Here is a 15,447-nt window from a genome sequence, read left to right on the forward strand (position 1 = left end):
ACAAGATTGTAATCTCATTCCCTTATCAGCCCTTCTTAAGGCATGAATAATCATTAATGTCTCACTGCTGAGCTATTTGAAAACCTGAAGCAACAATTAGCATTGAAATTACACTAACAGTCAAGGATTCACTAGTAAACACTTAGGAGCAAACACAGGCAGCAGTCTTATGAGCCAAGGTGACCACAATTCAAATTAGAGTAATAGCTTCTCTAGTTGGTAGCACATCTTTCTAGTTAGGAGAAAGTACTTGTGGGCCATCAACAAATGGGCTATTTTATGTTTTAAGTGCCAAGTTGTTACTAAAATGAAATAAAACAATTCAACTTTCCTAAAAGAATCACCAGAGTTTAACATCTTTCAAAATATAATTAAGAGGAATTGACTGAGAAGAGAAAAATCCAATAAAATCATTTTAACATTCCTTCAACACTTATTCTGCAGAAAATTCTGAAATCAAGTTAAGTTTGGATTTGTTACAGTCAATATAAATATTTTGGTTGTTAGTCCTGTATTATTGAATTAGACACCTTTTAAAACAATTATGGAATTTAGGCTTAAATATAATTGCACATTCCAACTTCCACTTAAAAATTGCACCTTTTCAAGAAAAACAAAAATAAAGTGTTATAAAGGATGAATGCAGAAAATCTTTTCAGAAATATTAACATATAAAGTAGTCCAGTTTAATGTCCAATTTATAGCATTTGATTATCTTGATTTTGGTTTTATTTTAGAAAATTTTAATATTTTCTAGCATTCTGTACTTATAGAGTTCTCTAGACCACTATTTCTCAAACTTACAAGACACCTGGAGACTGTTAAAATAAAGATTCTAACTCAGTAGTTCCGAGGAGAGGCCCAAGATTCTCTTATTGCTCAAGGTTGGTGATTCCAATCAAAACTTCTGAGCAGCTGCTACTTAGCTCTAGTCAAATTGCTATATCTTCCATTTTTATTCTTTTCGGAAGAAGCCACAAAGCTAGATTTTTTTCATGTGAAAGTGGAAACTCCAGATCTGTAAAGTATGCCAACTAGTTCAAAATGTAAGACAGCAAAACAAGATGTGGGGGCCTGACAGTTCTGAGTCAGCCGTAAAGTGCAGTATTTGAATGGTAGGTTTCCAGCTTACATTTCCATGCCAGAATCTCAACTGAGCCTACCTTGCTGCTCAAAAATCCTTTTAGTACTTCTAAGTAACTATTAATCACAGTTGCCTTAGAAGATATTACTCGTGTTTCCGGTTCTCTTCAAATCAACCCTTTCACTTTGCAAATTACTTTTCATGATTAATGTACAGGTAAGTTGGTTAATTTCAAATATAAACTTATTTCTCAATCTTAAACTTCACATTTCTTCTTATTTTTAGTCATCCTCAACCAGTTTCTTTTTTTTTTTAGACAAAAGTAATATACCACTTCCTTAAAATTAAACCTGCCACATCTTATATATATTTATTTCCTTCACTCAGAATCTTTATTCCTTCTTCCCCTTCTTTCATTCTCTTGAATTAATTGGTTACTGAGAGGTTGTATTGATGTAATAAGAATATTTGAGTTGATGTTCAGGTTGAGTGTCTATTTTTGTCATTAATCAAGTCATTTAAATGTCTTTTAGTCTCTTTTCTTACCTGTGAAATGGGCTATAGACCACACATAGTATTGTTATGAATATTATAATACATTAAATAATGTGTATTTATGCAGCCTAATGTAGGGCTGAAGAATATTTTGTCAATCTAAGAACTTAATATTTTCTGCATTTTACCTTGGATTGTTTGGTATTGGCAAAAATAATACAATAAGTTTCTATTTCCCCTAAAATACTTGTTCTTCAAAGTTGGTTTTGTTTGTTTGTTGTTTTTGTTTGTTTTTGTGGTGGGAGGTGAGGGGTAAGCATTGTCTCTGCTGCTCAAAATCCTTTTATTCATTTATGATAGACTCTTAGTAATATGGCCTAGAGAATATATTCCACTCGAAATTGTAAAGCACAGCCAAATGAAAGCCATAAATATCTATTTAGTCTTTTGTCAATTCTATAGTTTATGCTCTCTCAAATCTCTTTCCAGCTTTAATATTACAGTAGTATCCAGCATTTCCTCTTCTAAGCAATTGATTTATTTGCTGCCAGGTTATTTTTCTGACTACGGAGCTTTGAATCATGACCTTCACTTGCCCCAAAGTATTCAATAGCTTCTAGCCACCCAGAATGTGATGTCTAAATTTCTTAGTCTGCTTTTCCATATAGTGTGACTATAGCGACAGTACTTTCCCAGTCTTATTTCTCACTATTTTTAACCAAATGCTTTACATTTTAACCATATTAATATGTTTTCAGATTTCCAGATATTACCTGATCTTTCCACACTATAGGGAAACTATTTAGATTCCATAACCTACTCCCATCACCACTTGCCTGAATTTTATTCATAATAGGCTAGCTGATCAACATCATTCCTTCAACCACGAAAACCTAGTCATGTCTCTTGTTTATCCCAGCTGAAAAAAGTTTCTCCATCTGCCTAATTTAACAGAACTGTACCTGGTTGATCTCTTTTTACCTAATGTAATCATTACTTTGCTGATATATAACTACTTTCACATATGAGTTTTGAGGGCAGGCTCCTTGCTAATTTGTCTTTTTGGCCCCTCTCCCCAGTTGTATACAACATTGCCTTCAACATAAATATTTTTAATGAATTCCCCAGTTGTATACAACATTGCCTTCAACATAAATATTTTTAATGAATTCATGAATAAATTCATGAACTACACAATCTAAAATTTTAAGAGTATGTGAACTAAGCTAAAAAAAGTCAAATATGTCTATATTGAGGAGTATGTATTTAAATACATACTCAAGCAATCTTAATTTTTTTTTCCTTTTTTTTTTTTTTTTGAGACGGGGTTTTACTCTTGTTGCCCAGGTTGCAATGTGCAATGTGCAAAGTGCAAGGTTTGGCTCACCAAAACCTCCGCCTCCCAAGTTCAAGCAATTCTCCTGCCTCAGCCTCCCAAGTAGCTGGGATCACAGGCATGCACCACCATGCCTGGCTAATTTTTTGTATTTTTAGTAGAGATGGGGTTTCTCCATGTTGATCATGCTGGTCTTGAACTCCCGACCTCAGGTGATCCACCCACCTCGGCCTCCAAAGTACTGAGCCTAATTAGGCGCCCAACCTAATTCTAATTTTTTATTCTTAACATTTTTCTCCCACCAGATTGAACTTTCTAATTATCATCTTTATGTCTAAAAGAATACTCTTGTTTTTGGCTATCAATCACTAATTCCCACATTTGGTTGTTGCAGAGTGCTCTGGTAAACTCATCATAAGCGTATGGGGGGAAAAACAAAAATAATTATGTTTTTAATATTTTTCTCTTTTTGGTAAAAATATTGAAATAATAAATTCTAGGTCTAACTTTTGTAAATCAGAACAAGACCTCTGAGTATGTTTCTCAGGAAGTTTAATTTTCCAATTCTGGGGTCTCTCATTTCTGGAACTGAGACTAATTGTAAAGTATATTCTGAAAAGCCCTTTATTGCCACAAAACTGATGCATGATAAACTGTAACTTTCAAATGCATTGTCGAGATCATAAGACAGACAGGAAAAACTCAACATGCTAACACACACTCACACGTTAGCTAAAACTATCAAGGAAGACAAAATGGGATTATAGAAGCGGGTGCAATCATAGAGGCAAACACTTGCACTGAGAATGGAGAGCTTCATGGAGTATGAATTGCTCAGTGTAAGAGGGTTCAGTCCTTAAACTTACAAAGAATGCGTGAGCTAAATAAGAGTGATCTTCTGGGTATAGACACACCCCAGTGGACTCACACTTCCCATTAAGTTCCTTCTCAGAACAAAAAAAATAATTAAAACACACACAAAGAAATGAGATATAAAAGAATAGTTAAAAGAAAAATAAAAGATCCGAGCCTCCAAAATCTACATATTCATAAATTATTATCTGTAGGATAAAGACAAGGTGAAATATCTTAATGGCATAAATAATGCTTTGGATAATAATAAGTGCAATGATTCCTTTTAAAAGATTCTCTTGGAAGCATGAATACCAAAAATAACTTGTGATATTAAAAAATACAACATAAAAAATAATTTTTGAATGTGTTAAATAGCAGTTTAGGCACAGTTCAACTAGTAAACTAAAAAACAAATTGAAAGAAGTTAACAGAGTTAGCACAGAGAAACAAAGAAATTAAGTGAGTTAGAAGACAGAATGAATAGTCCAGCACATTTATTAGAGTCCAATATATAAATTAGAGTTTACAAAGTGTAGAGTACAAAGACTGAGTTGGAGAAAACAGGATATTTGAGGATTTCTTTCCCCTGGACTGATGAAAGACAGGACCCCATAGAAGATATAACAACTCTAGGTAGCAAAATACAAATATTCTAATGAGGGAAAAGGAAAGATGTTATAAGCAGCTAGAGAGCAAAGAGGCATCACCAAAAGAAGAATGACAATTAGAAAAACAAGGGGATTCCCAATAGCAATAGAGGAAGTCAAAAGATAGTGGGATACTATCTATCGACAAAGGAATGACAGAAAATAGCTCCCAACTTGGAGTTTTGTACTGAAGAAAATTATTTTCAAACTATTTGCTCCAAGCTACTTACAGCAAATAGCTCATGTGGGCAATATATACATTAAGAAGAGCTTGGTATTTCAGGACACGTAGAATGATAAGGCTGGCAAACTATTTCTACATCCCCTCAAGAACGCTTGAACCAAGGAGCTAGTGTTTGTCTCAGAAAATTAGCTTGGCATGGTGGGGGTTGCCTGTAATTCCAGCTACTGGGGCGGCTGAGGCAGGAAAATCGCTTGAACCCGGAAGGCGGAGTTTGCAGTGAGCCGAGATCGCGCCACTACACTCCCGCCTGGGCAACAAGAGCAAAACTAAGAAAGGAAGAGAGAAGAGAGAAGAGAGAAGAGAGAGAAGAGAGAAGAGAGAAGAGAGAAGAGAGAAGAGAGAAGAGAGAAGAGAGAAGAGAGAAGAGAGAAGAGAGAAGAGAGAGAGAGAGAGAGAGAGAGAGAGAGAAAAGACAAAAAGAAAAGAAAATGGCCCACTTGAGAAGAAAATAATGGGAGATGATAGGCACAGTGAATTTCTTTGGGGCCCAATTTTTGAAGCTGACCCCACATTAGATTTAGACTAAGGAAGATAAGAAAATAAAGTCTCTCAAGAAAAAGCCCAATAGAGAGAAGACAGTTAAGTGAGAAAATACAGAGTCCCACAGTGCAAGAAGTAAGAGAAAGGTTTCCACAGAGTCATTCATGGAATTTCTAAAAGATTAAAGGATAAAATAAAGTACAATTACTGGTGGGATTTGAGATCCTTTGATGAGTTCAGAAGCTAAATTTTCAAAAGTTCATCTCAAGTTTTTCTGCTAATAGAAAGATATATCCATCTTTAACAACGTTTCATTCTGGAAGAAATTGAAAGGCAACATTATTCAGCCCATGGGGTAAGTCAGAAATGGAATCATCCTCGAAAATACCTATTCCTCAAACTTTATTATGTCCAATTGATTGTTAAGTTCCTTTATGTTCTTACTCTTTGATATCTCTATAATTTGTCCATGTTCCTCCATCTGTGTTTTCCCCACTCTAGTCCCAGCTTCTGGTAACTCTTACTAGAGCCACTGTAACAGCCAACTAACCTGTCTCTCTCAGCGTTCACTGCTTATCTACCCCCAACTCGTAGAAGTCTCTACTAAACACAGTAAAGTGGCCTCTTCCAAAGGCAAAGCTCATCATGTAGTCACACCCTCCCTGAAGCACTTCCTTAAACTTGTCTTATAAAGGTTGGCATAATTTGGTGTCTATTTTGTTAAATCTTTCAGCCTGTACAGATACATCCCTCATTCTGTGCTGCCTACCATTCAGTATGTCTTGACTCTCCTTAAATTCCTTACTATATAGAAAATGCTCAGGCCGAGTGCGGTGGCTCACGCCTGTAATCCTAGCACTTTGGGAGACAGAGGCGGGTGGATCACAAGGTCGGGAGTTTGAGACCAGCCTGGCCAACATGGTGAAACCCTGTCTCTACTAAATATACAAAAATTAACCAGGTGCGGTGGTGTGCACCTATAATCTCAGCTACTCAGGAGGCTGAGGGAGGAGAACAGCTTGAACCCTGGAGGCAGAGTTTGCAGTGAGGCAAGATAGCACCACTGCATTCCATCCTGGGACAGAGCGAGACTCCAACTCAAAAAAAAAAAAAAAAGTTCCAATATTTTTCAAAATGACTGAATGTGTAATTATTGCTCCTAATGAGTATATGTATTAATTATTAGTGAGAAAACATTTTTGCTCAAATTTTGGTTGATAATTGTGAATAGAGTCTGCTAACTAGAAATAAGTCTTGATGATTTTCTCAATGATAAACTCACCAAATTACTGCTAGATACCAGTTCATAATTAAAGACAGAAAATTGTCTCCCATTTTTTTTAAGATAAAACATCTTTTGATCTTTATAATTCAGAGCCTTTTGGGTAATATTAAATATTTATAATAAAGTACTTGAACATTTTTCTGTCGGACTTTGGTGAATTTCTTGAGGGAAGACCACCTAACTGATAGTCAATCTTGGGAGACACCTAATGTCCTTTACTTGAAGTTTCAAGGAATATAATGACATTTCATCAGTCATTGTTCTTATTTTAAATCCAGTCTAACAATGATTATCCAACCACATTTCCCCTTGCCCTTGTAAAAAATTCTGAACAAAGAGGAAATCTTTGCATTCGCTTTTTTATAAAGACTGCTGTTTTTCAGCAAGTTCGAAATAAATATTTGAACAAGCTTATAACCAAACCATTCAATAATTTTTTTTAACAGTGCTAACCTGAGATCAGAAAAGAGCTAGCTTGAATACAACTGTATTTCAGTGGTCAAATACTCTCAGATCTATTAATGGTACTCAAGCTAGCCTTCTAGTATTGAAAAGGATTGTGAATAAAACCTGCACTTCCTATTGCCTTCTTTATGACATTTACCATTGCACAAATATGTCTGACTTTAAATTTTCAATAGACTTTAAAGCATAGGTGTTTGATGCATCTATATGGATTGTTGATTACTCTTTTCTCCATCCCCTTCCCAATCCTTCTACCAAATTTAGGTTGAAGAGAAACTGTCTTTGGATATTCAGTCATGGCAAATAGTAAGTGCTCAATAAAGACACATTCAATAAGATAATAACTGACCCAGAAATCACAATATGCCAAACTTTAAGCAAATATTAGGATAATTCAATACTAAAAATTTAGAACTCAACCATGACATGTACACACATGTCTCACTTCAGCTATGTTCTCTATGTTGGGACAAATTACTGCTATTTTTGTAATGGTGAGGTGAACAGCATTCTCTTAGAACCTATCATTCAACCTGCTGGGTCAGGAAATAGGAACAGTTTTCCTGTTTTATTTGTTTAGCCTAGATCTATAAAAATACATGCAAAGGGAAGTTGTTTATAAGCTTAAGTAAGGGAGGGAGGCTGGGCGTGGTGGCTCACGCCTGTAATCCCAGCACTTTGGGAGTCCAAAGTGGGTGGATCGCGAGGTCAGGAGTTCAAGACTAGCCTGGCCAAGATGCTGAAACCCCATATCTACTAAAAAAAAAAAAAAAAAAATTAGCCATGTGTGGTGGTGGGTGCCTGTAATCCCAGCTACTGAGGCAGAGAATTGCCTGAACCTGGAAGGTGGAGGTTGCAGTGAGCCGAGATCGTGCCACTGCACTGTAGCCTGGGTGACAAAGTGAGATTCTGTCTCAAAAAAAAAAAAAAAAAAAGCCAGTCCTTCCTAATATCCTATATTTTATCTATGCAAATGTAACTATTCCTCCATCAGCAAGAAAGAGGCTTTAAATCTGTTTATTTAGACATGTAAAAAAAAAAAATATATATATATATATATATATTTTTTTTTTTTTTTTTTTTTTTTTTTTTTTTGAGACGGAGTCTGGCTCAGTCGCCCAGGCTGGAGTGCAGTGGCGCGATGATCTCGGCTCACTGCAAGCTCCGCCTCCCGGGTTCACACCATTCTCCTGCCTCAGCCTCCAGAGTAGCTGGGACTACAGGCGCCCACAACCGAGCCCGGCTAATTTTTTGTATTTTTTTTTTTTTTTTTTTTAGTAGAGACGGGGTTTCACCGTGGTCTCGATCTCCTGACCTTGTGATCCGCCCGCCTCGGGCTCCCAAAGTGCTGGGATTACAGGCGTGAGCCACCGCGCCCGGCCCGTAAATTTTTTTAATTTTTATTTTTTTACTTTTTGGAGGGATGGAGTTTTGCTCTTCTTGCCCATGCTGGAGTCCAATGGTATGATCTTGGTTCACTGCAACCTCCGCCTCCCGGGTTCGAGTGACTCTCCTGCCTCACTCTCCCAAGTACCTGGGATTGCATGTGTGTGCCACCACGTTCGACTAATTTTGTATTTTTAGTAGAGACAGGGTTTCACCATGTTGCTTCAGGCTAGTCTCAAACTCCTGACTCGGCCTCTCAAAGTGCTGAGATTACCGCCATGAGCCGCCATGCCCAGCCGAGAAATCTAAATTTTAAGGTGATCTGTTCTGAAGTTTTTCTTCACATGAATGTAAATTTCCAATTATCAGTCTGCTCTGTGCAATTTAATTATAACATTCTACAATTGTAAGGATGTAGCATATTATTAAATATCTATTCAATTCTAACTTTCAATTAACAGCATAGAGTTGAGTAATAGAGAAATAATATAAAAGACTTGTGATTATTACAAATTCAATAACAAACATTTTTAAAGTTATAACATGTACAAATCTTTTACCTCTTGAAATAACAGTTTCTAACCCAGTTCCATTAATAAAAGCTCGTTTAATGGTTTGTGTTTTAATATCTGTCCAATATAAACGTTCCTCAGATGCATCGAAGTCTATCACAGTAACATCATCAATATCAGGAACTGTAAATGCCGTGATAAAGTTAAAATATGGATTGTCAATATCCACTCCTCTGATTTCAGAACGTCTTGCATAAAGAAGAAATTTTTTCATTTCTAAAAAAGAAATAGAAATTGTTTTTCTCTTATGAAGTTGGCAAGCTTGAAATAGTCTAGAAATTCTAAAATATTACTTGATTTAATACATGTTAACTCCTGAACATCATAATCAATACTTGATGGAAACAATGAAGTAACAATTTATCTATTTTAAATTAAGGTATTTAATAGAAACAAATGTAAAATGAGTTAGAAGCCTTACATCATCATTTTTCTTTGGCTAGAAACGCCCAGATATTCTCAGTAATCAATTCTCAGTGACCTTAGAATTTCAAAGTTGCTAAACTACATAAACTCCAAGTGTCAAATACCGTATTTGTACTTTGTACATAATTACAATATTGTATTCCATGGCAAGATTTTGAGGGACTCCAAGAACAGTTTTTCTATACTGTCTTTGAATAAGATAAAACTAAACATGCTATTAGAAATCTCATATATATTTTTCCTATAAAAATTAGGGCTCAAATAATTTAAAGCATGCTTTTAGTGTAATTTTTTGTAAATCTGCGGTAACTAACATTGTGAGCCATTATATCACTTTTACTTCCATAGATGCCTTCCTTGCACTACATTTGTAAAATATTAGAGCAAATAGAAATAGTAGTTACAGATATTCTATTTTTTTTGTTGTTGTCTTAGTTTATTGGTGTTGAGATATGTTATTATTATGTAAATTAATGCTACATGTACCTAAATGCCTGACTTAAATTTTGATATTTTTTTCTGTACTTAAAATTAAGTAATGTTTTGCAAATAAATACAATTATTAACAGAAAGCAAAAATTTTTATTCACAAAATTTATCTTTTTTAGTTCAAATGCATTGTTTAAATGTGTGGGTTTTTTTTTGTTTTTTTTTTTACAAATTTTTCCAAGTTATATATTTTACTTCACTTTTTCCCCTTTCGGGGTGATAATTCTCTACCAAATGATGCTAGAATGACTTTAGAAGAGCAGATTAAAGCTGTTAAGCACCTCTTTGTTATGCAGGTTACCTACATTATCATTTTCTGATAATGCACTTTCACTTAAAAATCTTCCTGTTTTGCGGACATAAATTCTGCTAACGTATCAAATAAGAAAGTAGGAAGAAAAAAAAATGAGTAAGGTAATAAATAACAAAGTACAACATGTCACATATTTAAAGAATTTGCCAGTTTTCCCCAGAGCAGATGAATCATCAATAGTGGCTAGAAATAGCACCACCACCTAAAATATTTTTGAAAACAGAAAAAAAAACTTCCTCTATTTTAATATGAGTAAAATCTGAATGCTAATATAATTTGAGAGAATTCAATTTTATTTTTATTTTTGATTAGAACTATAAGAAATTTACCATAGCAGGTCTTCTTGTCTGAAGAAAGCTTCATCAAGTGGGGGCATGCACATGCAGCGCTCCTATTGTGATTGATTAGACACATGTGAGAGCAGGGGCCTTTGCCGTCATTAGCTGCACAAGGATTGGGAGCTGTAATTACACAGTGAAATATGAACAGTGAAGAAGGAAGAATGTATTAGGGAACCTGTGAGGTTGACAGGGGTTATTCACCTAATGATTCAAAGTACAGTTTCCTACATAGAACCCATTAGTAGGGTGATTAATATGACAATAATAGACAATCATACACAGGAATTATATTAATAAAAACATTATTTCAAAGATAAGTAAGAAAACTCCATCAATTCTCTCTCAGACAAATGGCATGCATCCTATTGCTTAGAGGTAGTGGCCGGGTGCAGTGGCTCACTCCTGTCATCCCAGCACTTTGGGAGGCCAAGGCAGGCAGATCATGAGGTCAGGAGATCAAGACCATCCTGGCTAACACCGTGAAAACCCATCTCTACTAAAAATACAAAAAATTAGCTGAGCGTGGTGACACACACCTCTAGTCCCAGCTACTCAGGAGGCTGAGGCAGGAGAATCGCTTGAACCCAGGAGGCGGAGGTTACAGTTCTTGCCTTGGCACACCACTTTTAAATGCTTCCTAGGAAACTGCTGTTACATATATACCTTTCCTTCAAATGCGTACTCTTCTTCAGATGAGGCCTATGTGAAGAAATGTCTGTCTGTCTGCATGATTAAGTCATCTACTTCTTTGTTACTTTTTCTGTATTAGCTAATTCCATGGCTAAGGATCGCTCCACTTGTACATACTTACTCAACTCCCTTGTATAAATAAGTTATGATTTTTCAAATTGAGAACAGAATATTAAATTTTGCAGCTTAATGTCATTCTGTGATGGCATCGAATGTCTTGAGACATTTTGAATTTTATGTTTCTTGTTCTGTCATCGTGTCTTTTGGATAAGATTTTAATTTATCTAGTATCTTTAATCTTATTTTTATAGAGCCTATCTAGTAGAAAAAAGTCATTAGAACTAGGCTACTGAATTGAAGGCAGAAACGAGTTATTCTCGCAGCCCCATCAAGAAAATGTTAGCTTTCAACTCATGAGTGGTATCTTCCAACCATGTCCCCTTGCTCGAAGTAGTGATAGGGTTGACACATGCCCCAAATATGCCACCTTTGCCCACTGGAAAATGACAGAAGCAGGAAGGTCTCTGTGACTTCCCTCCACCCCTCTTTCCTGAAACAGGTCATGAAAACTAGAAAGGATTTTCTGACCTCCCCCGAAGCAGATTACAAACTCTCATGTAGAGGTGCCCTTCCTAAGCCCCGAGGAAAGGAACATCCTTATGTCTGAAGACACAGGGACACAGAAAAGAATCTGAACAAACAGGCCTTGCTAATTTTTCCCCAGTTTATTACCATTAGATAATACCTCCTAGCATAAAACTACCCAGATTTTAACCATTTCTTCAGGTCTTTATTTCCTCAGAAGGCTCTTGTGTCATATAATACGTGTATTAAGTTTGTGTACTTTTCTTGTTAATCTGTCTTTCGTTATAGACCTCAGCCATGAACCTGAGATGGATAGAGAAAAGAAATTTCCTCCCCCTTACAGAAGTAAATAGCAGTCCTGTGGGGTTTTAAAACACAAAGAATACAAATCAAAGAGATAATAAAAATGTAGAGGATATAAGACATGAACTGATTTGATAAATATTCAATGCAGTTTTTGGCAATTTTTAACATTCCTCACATCAAGATGATAAAAGTAATAGTGTCTTTGTATTTGTTAAAAACAAATAAACAAATAAATAAAGGAAAATAAGAGACTCACAAACAACTCGTTCTCCTAAGAAAATTAAGAACAAAAGATATTAGAAAAGAGTAGAAGCTGTTGTTCTAGAGATTCCTTTCTAGCGCAATTCCTTTATCACACAGAGTAAGTAGTTCTTTTTTTGTTCTTTGTTATCTTTCGATTTTCTGTTATAATAATTGAAGTCCCTAAGGAATCACAAGTTAGAGAAGCAAGAAAGTAGGTGGGAAGGAAAGGCAGAAAGGTGTTGTAGGACAGAAGGAGGAGTGAGTAAGAGGCAGTGTTAAGTGTCATATATCAAGTCAAGGTTACCCAGTCAGGTAGATAGAAAGAGAAAACCCAAATTCCCCCATACCTGAAAAAATAAAATAAAGTAAAATGAGGAAGGAGAAAAGAAAAAAGAAAGAGGAGTAAAAGGGAAGAGCAGAAGGAAAAAGAAGTTTGTTCAAAAACACTAGCATAGGAAATGCTATTTCTTGGGAAAATTAAAAGCATAATCCATAACAGTCTAATGGTAGGTACTTGAATTTCACTTTGAGCATCATTATTTTTAGGCCAGAATCATACCAACTCTTCTCAACACCCTATAATTATGAAAAAAAAAAACTTTTTAAAAGCAAAGATATTAAGTTTCTATGTACATACTAAAATAAAAAATTGCATTGACTTTGTAGCCCAATGTCTTATTAATAACACTGTAATGTATAATTCACAATATTTTGTGCTTCACAGGATGAAAAATCCACAAAGAATTCTTACTTTTCATTTTCATCTCTTCTCATTTTAAAGGATTCAACAATATTATTTCAAAGTTTCTTTCCAAACAAGTGCTTGAACACAGCTACCTATTCCAATTACCAAATTTAAAAATACTGTTTATAATACTCACATTTTTATAGAAAGCAGGGATTAGCAGACGGTAACCCATGAGACAAATCTGTTCCACTGACTGTTTTTGTAAATAAAGTTTTATTGAAACATAACCATGTGCATTGGTTTACATATTAGCCATGGTTGTTATCATACTGCAATAGTAGAATTGAATAGCTTCAATAAAGACCACATGGCCCACAAAGCCTTATAAGACATATCTATTATAATTAGATAGTAAGTAGCTATTTTATAAGAGACACTACTGCAAAATCCAGTAGGATTGCAGAGGCTGCAAACTTCTACCAAAGCTAAGCCTATTTCATCTCTTTGTATCCAAAAGATGGAAAAGCCATTGATCAATGGAATGCTCTAATAAATCTTAACAGATGAAATATAAATACAGCTGGGCAGACTGGGTTCACCGAATAACTCATATTGTCTAAACTCAAACTGATAAAATATAAAACCTTAGAGATACACCTGTAATACCCTCCACCTTTTATTTATGCATTGAATAAAACATTATGAAGCACATAGTTGTTTAAAACACTGTGAAAAAAAAAAAGCTGAGATATAATAATGGATGAGTTCTTACCCCAAGGTGCTTAAGTTTCTATACACTAACCCAGTACTCAATTCTCTTCAGTTTTATGGTCACTGGCTCAATTTAGGTTTTCTCCATTTCCTGCATAGATTGTTACATGAAACTCCTAACAAATCTTTGATATCTAGACTCCCTGCATTACATACAGTTATCTTTTTAGAACACATACTTGATCATATCTGTTTTAGAAATTTAGGGCCAGGCATACCAATAATCCCAGAACTTTGGGAGGCTGAAGTAGGAGGATTGCTTAAGTCCAGCAGATAGAGACCAGCCTGGGCAAGACAGGTAGGTCCCATCTCTACTGGGGGAAAAAAAAAAAAATGAATGACTTCCCACAGTCTACCTCACAAAGTCTCAGCTTTATCTCCTACTATTTATTTCCCCCAAGACTCCTCAGCACTAGTCAGACTGGTTTCCCTGCTACTACCATTTACCCTCCAGATCTTTATTCTGATCCACTCTCTGTTTACTTTTGTTAAAGAAGTGATCAAGGCCAGGTGTGGTGACTCACATCTGTAATCCCTGTGCTTTGGGAGGCCAAGATAAGAGGATCCCTTTAGCCCAAGATTTTGAGGCTGCAGTGAGCTATGATCATACCACTGCACTCCAGCCTGACCCACAGAGCAAGACTGTCTCTAAAAGCAAGTAAACAAAAAACAAAACAGAAGTCATCAACCTTCCAAACACACAAAATTTGTACTCCAAAGCATTTTTTATTTCTTTTTCACTGCCATATTTAATCATTTCTCAAGTATTGTACAGATTTTGTCTAATATGTGTTTCCTTTATTTTTACCTCTACTCTTCCAACATATTTCCAAATTCATTTCCTCACCTTTGAATGACTGCTATGGCTATGTAACTGGTACGTCGTGATACTGTCCCAGATATACCCACCTCTCTTTCTAAAACACGAATCTATCTTCCAAGCCTCATCTACCACTTTCCTTCTACATACACATTGTGTACACACTAAAAGGTATTTCTCATTATTCCCTGAATACCTATAGTTTATTATTTTCCAACTCCACATGATGTACTTTTCTTCCCCTAGAATTTCATCATCAGTATCTTTACATTAACCTTCCTTCATGTCCCAGCTCAATTCATTTTTCTGCCATGAAACATTTTCTAATGAAGCCAGCTAATGCTGATTTATTTCATCATGAAATATTGGTTGTAATTATTGCTTTTACAAGGCAATTAGACAATTCATTGCTTGCTGTCCTATTTTCTAGTTAGTGACATTTGTTCATATATTTTGTATTAGTATGTGTTGGACTTTCTAGCTAAACCAGTGTTTGGCAAGGTTTTTCTATTAAAGGCCAGATGGTAGATATTTGGACTTTTGCAAGCTTTATATTTTCCATAGTAATTATTCAACTCTGCTACTGTAACACAAAAGCAGCCATAAAACAATAGGTGAATGAAGAGGTGTGACTGTGTGAAAATAAAACTTTATTTACAAAACAGAGGGCTGAATTTAGCCTGAGGGTTGTAGTTTGTCACTCTCTGAGCTAGAGAAGTGATATGCTGGCAAGAACTAAGACATATATATATATATATATATGTCTTAGTATATATGTATATGTATACACATACACACACACATATTGTTTTTTTCCTAAAATTTTTATGGTATCTATTCTTGTGTTAGAGGTAGGGACATTTGGATTCATATTCATGTACATAAATGTATATGGGTATATATTCTAAAACTGCAGCAATCTAAAA

At 35.3% G+C, this 15,447-nt stretch overlaps 1 protein-coding gene across 3 annotated transcripts in view; it reads right to left on the reverse strand.

Annotated features, from left to right (window-relative positions):
- Nucleotides 1-15,447, reverse strand: part of LRP1B (LDL receptor related protein 1B) — a 1,954,889-nt gene that overhangs the window by 630,064 nt on the left and 1,309,378 nt on the right. For all 3 annotated transcript variants that reach the window (XR_012421093.1, XM_005573071.4, XM_015433154.3), the window contains exons 28-29: nucleotides 10,407-10,538; nucleotides 8,838-9,065 (exon numbers count right to left, since the gene is read on the reverse strand). Coding sequence is in view for 2 of the 3 variants with exons in the window: in XM_005573071.4 (XP_005573128.4) it covers nucleotides 8,838-9,065; nucleotides 10,407-10,538 (360 nt within the window). In the remaining variant the exon portion in view is untranslated. The remainder of the gene's footprint in view (nucleotides 1-8,837; nucleotides 9,066-10,406; nucleotides 10,539-15,447) is intronic.

The sequence above is a fragment of the Macaca fascicularis genome, chromosome 12 (genome assembly GCF_037993035.2).
Source record: "Macaca fascicularis isolate 582-1 chromosome 12, T2T-MFA8v1.1".
In the NCBI taxonomy this organism is placed as follows: domain Eukaryota; kingdom Metazoa; phylum Chordata; class Mammalia; order Primates; family Cercopithecidae; genus Macaca; species Macaca fascicularis.